Raw genomic sequence first — 10,740 nt, 5'->3', positions numbered from 1 at the left:
CTTCTTTTCTGGACTATTATTCCTCTCCTCTGTGGATGAATTAGACACTCCATACCAGATGGGACTTCTTCAGTTACATAACTTTATTTATTTAACAGTTTTATATACCGAAATTCTAGCAACAAAGTTACTAATCAATTCGGTTTACATTGTAACAATAAAATTGACAGAATGTAGAATAATGTCTTACAGAGAACAGGGAAGATTTAACTTGGAAAAATAAAATAAAATAACTTAATGAGAACAATAAATAACTTCAACGGAGTAAGGAGTAACTTTACACATGCACCAACACTTTAAGTGACCCCAAACCCTGGAATTGGAGAATTCAATCCACAACTTTGAAGCTTAAGAGACACAAAGTTATGGTATATTATGTATGACCATCATATTCTTGGACGCAGACTGCAGTTATGTGACCTAGGTCATTCAGTTTCACAGTCCCGGTTTTTAGAAATTTTTCATATTGCAATTTGAAAGGCATCTTAGTTCAGACTTAAGTCACATAATATGTGCGGTCAGCTCTGGAGTTGTAACCCGGGCGCTAACACTTGTCTTGATGGTCCTGAGTCTGGCAGTTAAAGGGCCCGAATGGCTTTAAGTATTCCCACCTTCCATTTAGCCAAGCTCCCTCCCTCCCCCCCCCCAACCCCGAGGTATCTCTTGAGAGCCCTTGTCCTACCTTCCCACTCCATGAGACAGTCAAAACTAGCAAATCCATGGCTTGCCCTACCCCCTCCAACCCCTCTCGACCTTAACATATGCCTGTCCCCAGAGGGCTCACAATCTTAAGTTTGTATCTGAGGCAATGGAGGGTGAAGTGACTTGCCCAAAACCACAAGGTGCAATAGTGGGATTTGTAGCCTGCTGCTTTAAGTGCTAGGCTACTCCTCCACTAAAGTAAAACTACAGGTTATAGAAAGTACAATAAGAAGGACAAACAGGTTTTTGTTGGCAAATTGGGAGTTTTGCGCTAAATCCCTTCCGGTCCAACACTCTATTCTGGAGGATGCTCAGTCTCATCACATAGCTCCTATTCAAGCCATCTTTGTGGCTTGAATAGGCATATATGTTATATATATTTAAAGGCATATATGTTATATATATTTAAACCCATGCTTCTTTTCTCTGATCCAAGTTATATTACTCCCTTGTTTTATTGTAACTGCATTCCTTAGCCTTCTCTTGTTTAACGTTTTTTACTACTATTACTATTATTTTGTTACTATTATTACTTAGATCAATGTTATTTATTGCCTTTTGTTCCCTATCTACTTGTTAATTGTAAACCGACATGATGCGATTTTATCGCGAATGCCGGTATAGAAAAACTTAAATAAATAAAATAAAAAATCTTGTTTTGGGGTAGCTGGGGACATTTTTTTTTGGGGGGGGGGGGCTTTTACCCCTAAAACCTCACATTTAATGCCCAAACTTTTAGGAAAATATAAGCCGGAAATTAGAGCCCACCCCATCATTATGAGGAGGCCTCTGATTTAGACTTGTCACTGCTTTACTTCCACCATATTTTCCCTGGTTGGTGCAGCTTGCTAGGAAATTTCAAAATGATACTAACAAAATAACAAGCTGTAAAGAAGCAATTTCCCTTCCAGGTTTGTTTTTCTGTTATTTCTTGTTGAGAAAAGTAAACGGGTTTATAAAAACGGTCATGGAAGAGCTCTCCCTCTAAATAATCCATGCATTGTCCTCTTCTGAGGTCTTCATGCTACAGCAATAGTCACCTCCTGATGCTTCCTATTGCTGCCGCCGATGAGTCATCACTCTGCGACTGCTGCTGAGCTGCCTTCAGTAAAGGGGAAAAAAGTTCCAACCAGAAAGAATCGCTAGCACGTAGTCGCTCATTTACCCAGCCCAACCCGCACATTAAAAAATATAATTTCCCCCCATCTATTAGAAGGCGGGAGGGGGGGGGGGTGTTTAGCTCATTTAAGACTAATGAAATAGCCCAGGTGCAGTGGGTAGGTGGGCGGGACTAATGACGTCACCGCGCAGGAGTCGGCCGGGGTTGCGTGACGTCACTTCCTTCTTCCAGGAAGCGGTTTACTCAGTCCTGCAGCAACGGCATGGCTTATATGTGTCAAAGAGACAGCTACGCGCGAGAGGTGAGTAGGGGAGGGGACGTAGAAAAGACTTATACAAACTTTTGCTGGCATGGGGGGAGGGACCCGCACCTTGACGTTTCAGTTTTGAAGCATTAGTTGCCTTTTTTTTTTTTTTTATATATATCTCTCCTCTTTCTCTAGAAAAAAATAAGGAATTCCATGCAGCGATCTCTGTCCTTCGCAGGCTTATGGCACGATGCTACAGAGATTCCCCCCCTTATTCACTCTTTTCATGCTTAGTGCAAAGTGCTCTGGAGATTTCCCCTTATTCATACTTTAAATACGTATGGGAAGGTGTTGTAAAGGTCCCTCGTACTCATTTTTCATATACGTAAGGGAAAATACTGAGGGAAATTCCATTGCACTTTGAACCCTTATGAAAGGGTGCTGCAAAGATGTCCCATTTTGCACTTTGAAGACTTATGGAAGGGTATGGTGCAAATATCCCATTTATTCACATCTTTTACATGAATGGCAGGGTGCTGCAGAGATTCTTCTTATTCATCTTCCCACATTTATGGGAACATGCTGCAGAGATCCTCCATATTCACACTTTGCACATGGATGGCAAGGTGCTGCAGAAATCTCCCCTCTCACTCTTCAGTGTTTTTTCCGTAGACTGTGTTGTACTTCAATATATATTTTTAATCGTACTGTTTTGAAGTTTTCCACAGTTGTGGTCTCCTGCAGCCCTGCAGAAGTGAAAACTGATGTGAACGGAAAGAAAGAAACACTGAAAGGCTTTAATATTATATTAAAAGACACCCTGCTCTTCCCAGAAGGAGGTGGACAGGTGAGAACACAGATATATTGTGAAAACATTTCTTTTTCTACTGTAAGAAAAACACATCCTAAGCTTTGTAGTAGCTGAGTATGTAAAAAAATGACTGTGTACAATAAGCTGGAAGTTTCAGGGAGCAACACAGAGAGGCAATTTGAAGATCTGCTGTACACTGTGACTATTATCAAATAAATATTTTAAAAGAATATGAGATGGACAAACCCATCAGAAAATCAGATCACTTGTCTTAACTTAGGAAGTAAACTGTATAGATTTAACATTTTCTATACCCTCTGCTCAGACACAATGAATTGTGAAGTCCTCGATTTGTTCTTTCTGCAGCAGATATCTAGATTTATGAGCAGAAAAGAGTAAGGCAGGGGCAGCAGTATTAGCAATCAAGTAGGAGTTGTAAGGGGTTTTCAGGTTGAGAGTGGTGTTTGCTAAGATAGCTGGCAAGGTGCTGGTGAAGCTCCTGGAGATGAAACTGTAAGAGGCGTGGCCAGATATGGTAGGGGGCTGTAGGGAGGAGTAAACTTGATTACCCACCAAGGACCTCATTTACTAAGCATTTTTCCCATAGAGACAGGCAGAAAAACCTTAGTAAATCAGGCCCTAAGTATGCTAGTGGAGGCTGCCTGGTATGTAACAGACCTCTACTCCAGCTGAAATATAGGTACACTTCCCACCCTCCCCTTATGGCTTGAGTGCTCTGCAGGAATTTCTGTTTAGAACTGATCAGATTTATCCTGCAGAATTCCTGCAGTGTAGAGCCTGAATTTGTGGTATTTTCCCCTCTCACTTGTTTAGCCAGATGACAGAGGATTTCTAAATGATATTCCAGTTCTCCAAGTGACCCGCCAAGGGCCAGATGCTGTTCATTTTGTGCAGACTTCCTTGAATCCGGACTCAGCTGTGCACGTGAAATTGGATTGGGAGAGGAGGTTTGACCACATGCAGCAGCACTCAGGTCAGATCACAAACTTGTTTGATGCTAGATTCAGAAAGAGTATTGAACATAAGGTCATAAGACTTGCCATACTGGGTCAGATAAAAGGTCTATCAAGCCCAGTATCCTGTTTTCAAAAGTTGCCAAGCCAGGTCACTAGTACCTGACAGAATTGCAAGGGGTAGATAGATTCCAAGCTACTTATCCCAAGAATAAGCAGTGGATTTCTGCAACTCTACCTTAATTGTTAATGGACTTTTCCTTCAGAAATTTGTCCAAACCGTTTTTAAGTGCTGCTACACTTATAGCTTCCACCACATCCTCTGGCATTGAATTCCAAAGCTTAATTATACGTTCAGTAAAAAAATATGGAATTTAGCAACTTTATGAATCTGTAAAAAAAAAAAAAAAAAAAGTCATTATTTCAATTCAAATTGGCAAGGTATGTGTGCATGTGGGGGAATGATTCATTATGAGTATTGTTCATCAGGAGATGAAAATTATCTCAGTAGTTGAATTTGGTGAAATTATTCACATAGGAAGTAATCACTTTTTAGAATACCCTCAAAGAATGTATATTCTGATAGGGCTTTATCAAGCATTTCATTCAATAATAAACCTTACAAGTAAAAGTGTAAGAAATAAAAACATAAAGTAGCATCATTATAAGAAACAGGTATGCAATTTATGATGTTTTGTACCTCGAGTGCAACTCGAGTGAACTATACTATAGTATAGTGAACCATACTAAGGCCCTGGAGCAATGATTTCACAGCCTTTTGACCTTATGTGCCAGACAGTTCCAAACATCTGGACTTCTTGAGCTCATGGATGGCAGTGTGGACGTGAATTGAGTTTGCCTCAAGGCTTAGATCCTGAATTGCTCTGTTGGTCAAGCAGTGTTTGTTGAGTTTGACGCTACCGTGCATGGATGTGAGCCTTTAGGCTGTGGCATGGTTGACGCAGCCTAGTAGGTGAACCTACTAGGCCCATGGGTTGAGACTTTGCATTGCAGGAGCCAGCAGGGCTTGAGTGAATGTTCCTTAATCAGTGGTCAGAGAGAGTCCTTGTAAGGGCAATGGTCAGGGCAAGCAGCGGGTATAGGCCAAGGGTCAGGGCAGGCAGCAATCTAAGAGCGAGTCAGAATCTAAGGCAGAGGTCATAACTGGAGAATCAGGCCAAGACAGAGACGAGACATTGAGGGGGTAAGACATGAATGGACAAAACAAGGCAAGACAGGAATCCAAGGACCAGGGCAAGTCAGAAGGGAAGGATAAGGAAATACAGCAAGAACACGAAGCAGACACTGGAACGACAAGGCACGGTAACTAGCATCGTGCACTGCAAGGCAGGAGGAGCTGTTGCTGAGACACCAGTTGGGAACGTGAACTGGGGTTTAAATCCCCAGCCTGCACAGACATTATCTCCCAACACCACACCTGGTTTCCTGCCACGGGTTTATGTCATTCAGTGCACATCTAAGGGGGACCCTTGTTGTGTGGGGAGCCACAGGGTCTGAGGGTGAGTGTGGCCTGTCATAGGCTGTCCCTCAGCTAGTCAAGCTTCACACACTGGCTCAGTAACAAAAAACCCTAAATCACTGATGTGCACGTTACGCAGAGTGAGACTGTGGGGAAGAGCGATGGAGCCATTTTTCTGCTTATTGAGTTCAGAAGAAAGATTGTCAGCAGCAGTGATAGATGAAATGATCTTATCCTGTATGTTAAGTTGCTAAATGCAGTGAGCTTGGATTAAACAAATTCCTTTTTTGTAATGAGTGTTTATCACATAACCTGTATTTTTCCACAAAAATATCCTTTGCATGGATGGAAAACGTGCATTAACTTAACACTGACTGCCTTTAGCTAATTCCTAAATTTTTCCAACATCATGTGTGGCAAGAGTGTCTGTCAGGGTGTAAAATTCCAAGTTCCCTCTACGTACCAGGATCAGTCCAGACTGCTGGGTTATGCCTCCCTTCTAGCAGATGGAGTCAGAGAGAACTGAAAAAGGCGCCACCTATATACCCTGGTGTGCCACCTGCAATTCCCCCAGTATTTCTCTGACTCCAGCAGATTGAGAGAGCATAACCTGCGGTCCTGATCTTCTCTAAATTGGGAAGGGTTCCTCTGTCAGGTTTGATTTAAGTTATATGGGGAATCCTCTGTCTAGATCAATTTAAAAAAAAAAAAGAGAGCCTTAGCAGGCAAGGCAGGGCATTGCTCTAGAGCCTTTTTCCGGAGTACGTTTGGTCCACTGCCCGGTGAGTAGGAGGGGGAGGATTCATCGGTGGGCCGGTCACTCTCCGCCTCCAGAGACTCTGACTCCCTCGAAGAGGTTTGTGTCAGAGGAGTTTTAATCCCTCTGCAGGCTCCAAAGTTAGTTCTGTATGTAAGGGCTTGTTCTTAAAGTTGTAAAAAAAATAAATAAATAAAATAGATTACTTTTCCTGTGAAAGAGATACAGAATGTGTAAAAAAAAAAACCAACCCCAAACCCCCCCCCCCCCTCCCCCTTGAGGTATTTTTTATTTGTTGCCCCACGCCTGCTTCACTCATCTGGGCCTCCGGAAGGGGTGGCTGACTACCCGACCCTGTTTTGCGCCTGTTTGCGATGCCTAGAAGTGCTCTCTGCACTGCGTATGGGGAGCCGGGTACTGGCTCTCGCGCAAAGGCCTCTGCTCCCGGTGCATTCCCGGGGGCGAGGGGCCTTCGCGGAGGCCGGCTTCGGGCAGGGGAACAGCCCTGCCGTGCCAGAAGGCTCCTGGAGCGACTTCTTTTTCTCACAGGCAGAGGCTAGGCTCGCTCCCGATCTCGGGGGCGGCAGCCATCCTGCCTTCTTCCGATCAGGCGGCGGCCATGTTAAATGAGCCTGATGGCGATGCAGATTCTATGGGGGAGGGAGAGGAGCTTCCTCCTCTATCCCCACCGGCATTCAGCCCTCACCGACCCCGCGATTTGCTTGGGAACACAGATTTACCTCTGTTGGGCACAACAGGAGGCCCTTTGAAGAGACCACATCCCTTTTTATCTTCTGTTTTATTACTCCATAAGGCTTATATGGAAGCTGAAGCTGACTGGGAACATGGGTCTCCTGTCCCAGCTAAGTGTTTTAAACCCTCCGCAGGCCAGGAAGGCCTGGGATCGGGGGTACCTGGCACGGGCCTGGCTACTGGACCTCCTACTCGGGGCTCAGCTATTGATCCTATATCTCAAGACCCCCACACTCAGGATACAGGGGATGACGTGGGCGGTGCGGATCCAGTAGAGGGAGACGATCCGCAAATACTCCGCTTGTTCCACAAGGAGGAGCTAGATCCATTAATTACACACGTTCTTCAGGAACTGGAAATCCCGGTTCCGCAAGCAGTCCCGGATTCTTTGCCATGGGATTTAGTGTTGTCCGGGCTCCACCGCAGACATTTCCTTTCCATCATAAACTTTTTCAGATTGTATCCTGGGAATGGGATACTCCGGAGGCTACTTTGAGGGTCAGCTGAGCTATGGAAAAGCTTTACCCGCTCCCTCTTGATTCCTTGGAGCTCCTTAAGGTACCCAAGGTGGATTCTGCGGTCATGGCCATTGCCAAACATACCACCATTCCGGTTACAGGTGGCATGGCACTTAAGGATCTCCATGATCAGAAACTGGAAGTTTTGCTCAAGCGGATTTTTGAAGTTTCAGCCTTGGGAGTGAGGGCAGCGGTTTGCAGCAGCATGATGCAGAGGGCTACCCTCCGCTGGGTACAGCAGCTGCTCACGACTCAAGATCTACCTCTGGAGGAGGCTGAGCAAGCGAACCGCATGGAATCGGCGGTAGCTTATACTGCGGATGCTTTGTATGATCTCATCCGCACCTCGGCCCGTCCATGGCTTCTGCAGTTTCGGCGAGGCGACTCCTATGGCGGTGTCACTGGGCAGCAGACTCCTCCTCTAAGGCGCAACTCGGTTCCTTTCCTTTTCGAGGTAAACTCTTCGGCGACGAATTGGAGCAATTTGTTCGCTCCTTGGGGGAGAACAAGGTCTTCAAGCTACCAGAGGACAAGCCCAGATCATTTCGTTCCACGGGTGCCTTCTGCGGATGTTTCCGTGGTCAGCGCCGTTTTCGCCCCGGGAGGGGCTCATCATCCTACGCTCCGCGACAGCCGCCCATGAGATCACAAGCATGGATGCATTCCTTTCATGGCAAATGGCCCCCACGCACTGGCGCGTCTCATGCCTTCACCAACAGTAAGGCGTCCCAATGAGGGGACGCTGGTCCATCCCTCAGTTCCGGAAGTCGGGGGATGACGCTTTCAGGAGGAATGGGCCAAGATTACTTCCGACCAGTGGGTCCTCAACATTATAAATCACGGCTACGCTTTGGAGTTTGCACGACCCCTGCGCGATCTGTTTTCTCATTTCTCCCAGTGGGTCCCCGACGAAGCAGTAAGTGATTTCGCAGATTCTAGTTCATTTGCAGGCCCTGGGGGCCATTGTTCTGGTTCCCACAGCCGAACAACGAACCAGTCGCTACTCCATTTACTTCATCGTTCCCAAGAAGGAGGGCACTTTCCGCCTGATATTGGATTTGAAGCAGGCCAACAGAGTGTTGCGGATCCCACGCGTCCGGATGGAGACCCTGCGATCTGTCATTGCAGCTGTCCTCAAAGGCAAATTTTTGGCTTCTTTGGATCTAACAGGCTTATCTCCACATAGGGATCCAGGAATTTCATCAACGGTTCCTGCAGTTCATGATCATGGGGTCCCATTATCAGTTTTGTGCCCTGCCATTCGGTCTAGCAACGGCCCCGAAGGTCTTCACCAAGGTGATGGTTGTGGTAGCAGCGAGCCTTCGGAGGGAAGGCATATTGGTGCACCCTTACTTGGACGACTGGCTCATTCGGGCCAAATCACGAGTACTCTGCGAGGATGCAGTACGATCAGTTTTGTACCTCCTGAGTTCTCTCGGCTGGGTGGTCAACCATCCCAAGAGCAAGCTGGTTCCATCCCAGAGATTGGAGTTTCTGGGAGCCCGTTTCAACACCGAATTGGGCAAGGTTTTCCTGCCACAGGTGAGGATGGAGCGTCTGATGTCTCAGGTTCATCGCATATTAGCTCTTCCCTTGCTGGTGGTGTGGGATTATTTGCAAGTTCTTGGATATATGGCGTCCACCCTGGAGTTGGTTCCTTGGGCTTTTGTGCATATGCGGCGTCTTTCAGGGGGTGCTTCTTTCTCGGGATCCCAAATCGGAGGAGTTCCAGTTACCCTTGCCACTCCTTGAACCGGCCAGGTCCAGCCTGGATTGGTGGTTGGTGCCGGCCCACTTGCTCCAAGGCGCGGATTTGGAAACCCCTCAATGGATCATTGTGACGATGGATGCCAGCCTGATGGGTTGGGGTGCAGTCTCAGTTTCGGTCTGCACAGGGTCTTTGGACGCTTCCACAGACCAAGTGGTCCATCATTCGTTTAGAAACCAGGGCTGTTCACTTGGCGTTGCATCACTTTCTTCCCCTGATTCAGCACCAGGCAGTTCGGATTCTGTCCGACAATGCGACAATGGTGGCTTATATAAGTCGCCAAGGGGGCACCAGAAGTCGACTAGTAGCAGCCGAAGCGAGCAGGTTGATGGATTGGGCAGAGCAGCACCTGTCTCGCATAGCGGCATCGCACATAGCCAGGGTCGACAACATTCAAGCAGACTACCTCAGCCGCCAGCAGCTAGATCCCAGGGAATGGGAGTTGTCAAACGAGGCGCTACGGCTCATTGTTCGATGAGGGGGCTCCATGATTGGACCTGATGGCGACTCGATTGAATGCGAAGGCAGCTCGCTTCTTCAATCGCAGAAGAGAACACAGGTCAGAAGGTGTGGACGTTCTGGTTCTTCCTTGGCCTGCGCATGTTCTCCTCTATGTGTTTTCACAGAGGCCACTAGTGGGAAAGATATTGCGTCGGATCAAATCCCACAGGGGACGGATCATTCTGGTGGCACCGGAGTGGCCAAGGAGGGCTGTGGTTTGCAGACCTGGTCAACCTGGCAGTGGACGGCCCCTTACGTCTGTCATCTGCCTCACCTTCTATGGCAGGGCCCAGTGTTTTTCGACCAGGCCGATCGCTTTTGTCTAGCAGCTTGGCTTATGAGAGGCGGCAGTTGAGGAAGAAGGGATATTTGGAGTCTGTTATTACTACCCTTCTACATGCTTGTAAACCCTCCACTTTGGTTACCTATGTGTGGGTATGGAAGATGTTTGACTCTTAGTGCCGTGGGTTGAAGATGTCCCCGCGACAGGCTACTGTGTCTCATATTTTGACCTTTTTGCAGAAGAGCCTGAAGAAAGGTTTATCGTATAGTTCCCTCCGCGTGCAGATAGCAGCCTTGGGCTGTTATCGCGGTAAGACTGACGGTATTTCCATCGCTATGCATCCAGACGTAGCCAGATTTTTGAAAGGGGTCAAACACTTGCGACCTCTGGTGCGTGCTATCTGTCCGTCTTGGAGTCTGAATTTGGTCCTTCATGGTCTGGGTACTTCCCCTATTGAACCTCTAAAGAGAGCTACGCTCAAGGATTTAACACTCAAGACGGTGTTTCTCGTGGCTATTTGTTCAGTTAGACGAATCTCCGAACTTCAAGCATTGTCCTGTAGGGAGCCTTTCCTACGTATTACTGCCTCGGGAGTTTCTCTTCGCACCATTCCTTCCTTTTTGCCAAAGGTAGTTTTGGCCTTTCATGTCAACCAGACAGTGAATTGCCAGCCTTTCCCAGGGATGTCGGTGACGCTTCTCGGGAGAAGGAACTTAAGCAGTTGGATGTTCGGAGGGTACTATTGCAGTACTTGGAAATTACCAATCCTTTTCGGTTATCTGACCATCTTTTTGTCTTGTGGAGTGGTCCTAAGAAGGGGCCTAAG

At 46.8% G+C, this 10,740-nt stretch overlaps 1 protein-coding gene across 2 annotated transcripts in view; it reads left to right on the top strand.

Moving 5' to 3' along the window:
• Positions 1 to 1,991: 1,991 nt before the first annotated feature.
• LOC115073784 (alanyl-tRNA editing protein Aarsd1-B-like) overlaps positions 1,992 to 10,740 on the top strand; it is a 40,068-nt gene continuing 31,319 nt past the window's right edge. For both annotated transcript variants that reach the window (XM_029572558.1, XM_029572560.1), the window contains exons 1-3: positions 1,992 to 2,123; positions 2,788 to 2,916; positions 3,715 to 3,874. In XM_029572558.1, coding sequence (XP_029428418.1) covers positions 2,085 to 2,123; positions 2,788 to 2,916; positions 3,715 to 3,874 — 328 coding nt within the window. In that variant the 5' untranslated portion in view covers positions 1,992 to 2,084. The remainder of the gene's footprint in view (positions 2,124 to 2,787; positions 2,917 to 3,714; positions 3,875 to 10,740) is intronic.

Source organism: Rhinatrema bivittatum, chromosome 12, assembly GCF_901001135.1.
Source record: "Rhinatrema bivittatum chromosome 12, aRhiBiv1.1, whole genome shotgun sequence".
NCBI lineage: Eukaryota > Metazoa > Chordata > Amphibia > Gymnophiona > Rhinatrematidae > Rhinatrema > Rhinatrema bivittatum.
Note: the sequence above shows the minus strand (reverse complement) of the source record. Positions and strands in the feature narration are given on the sequence as shown.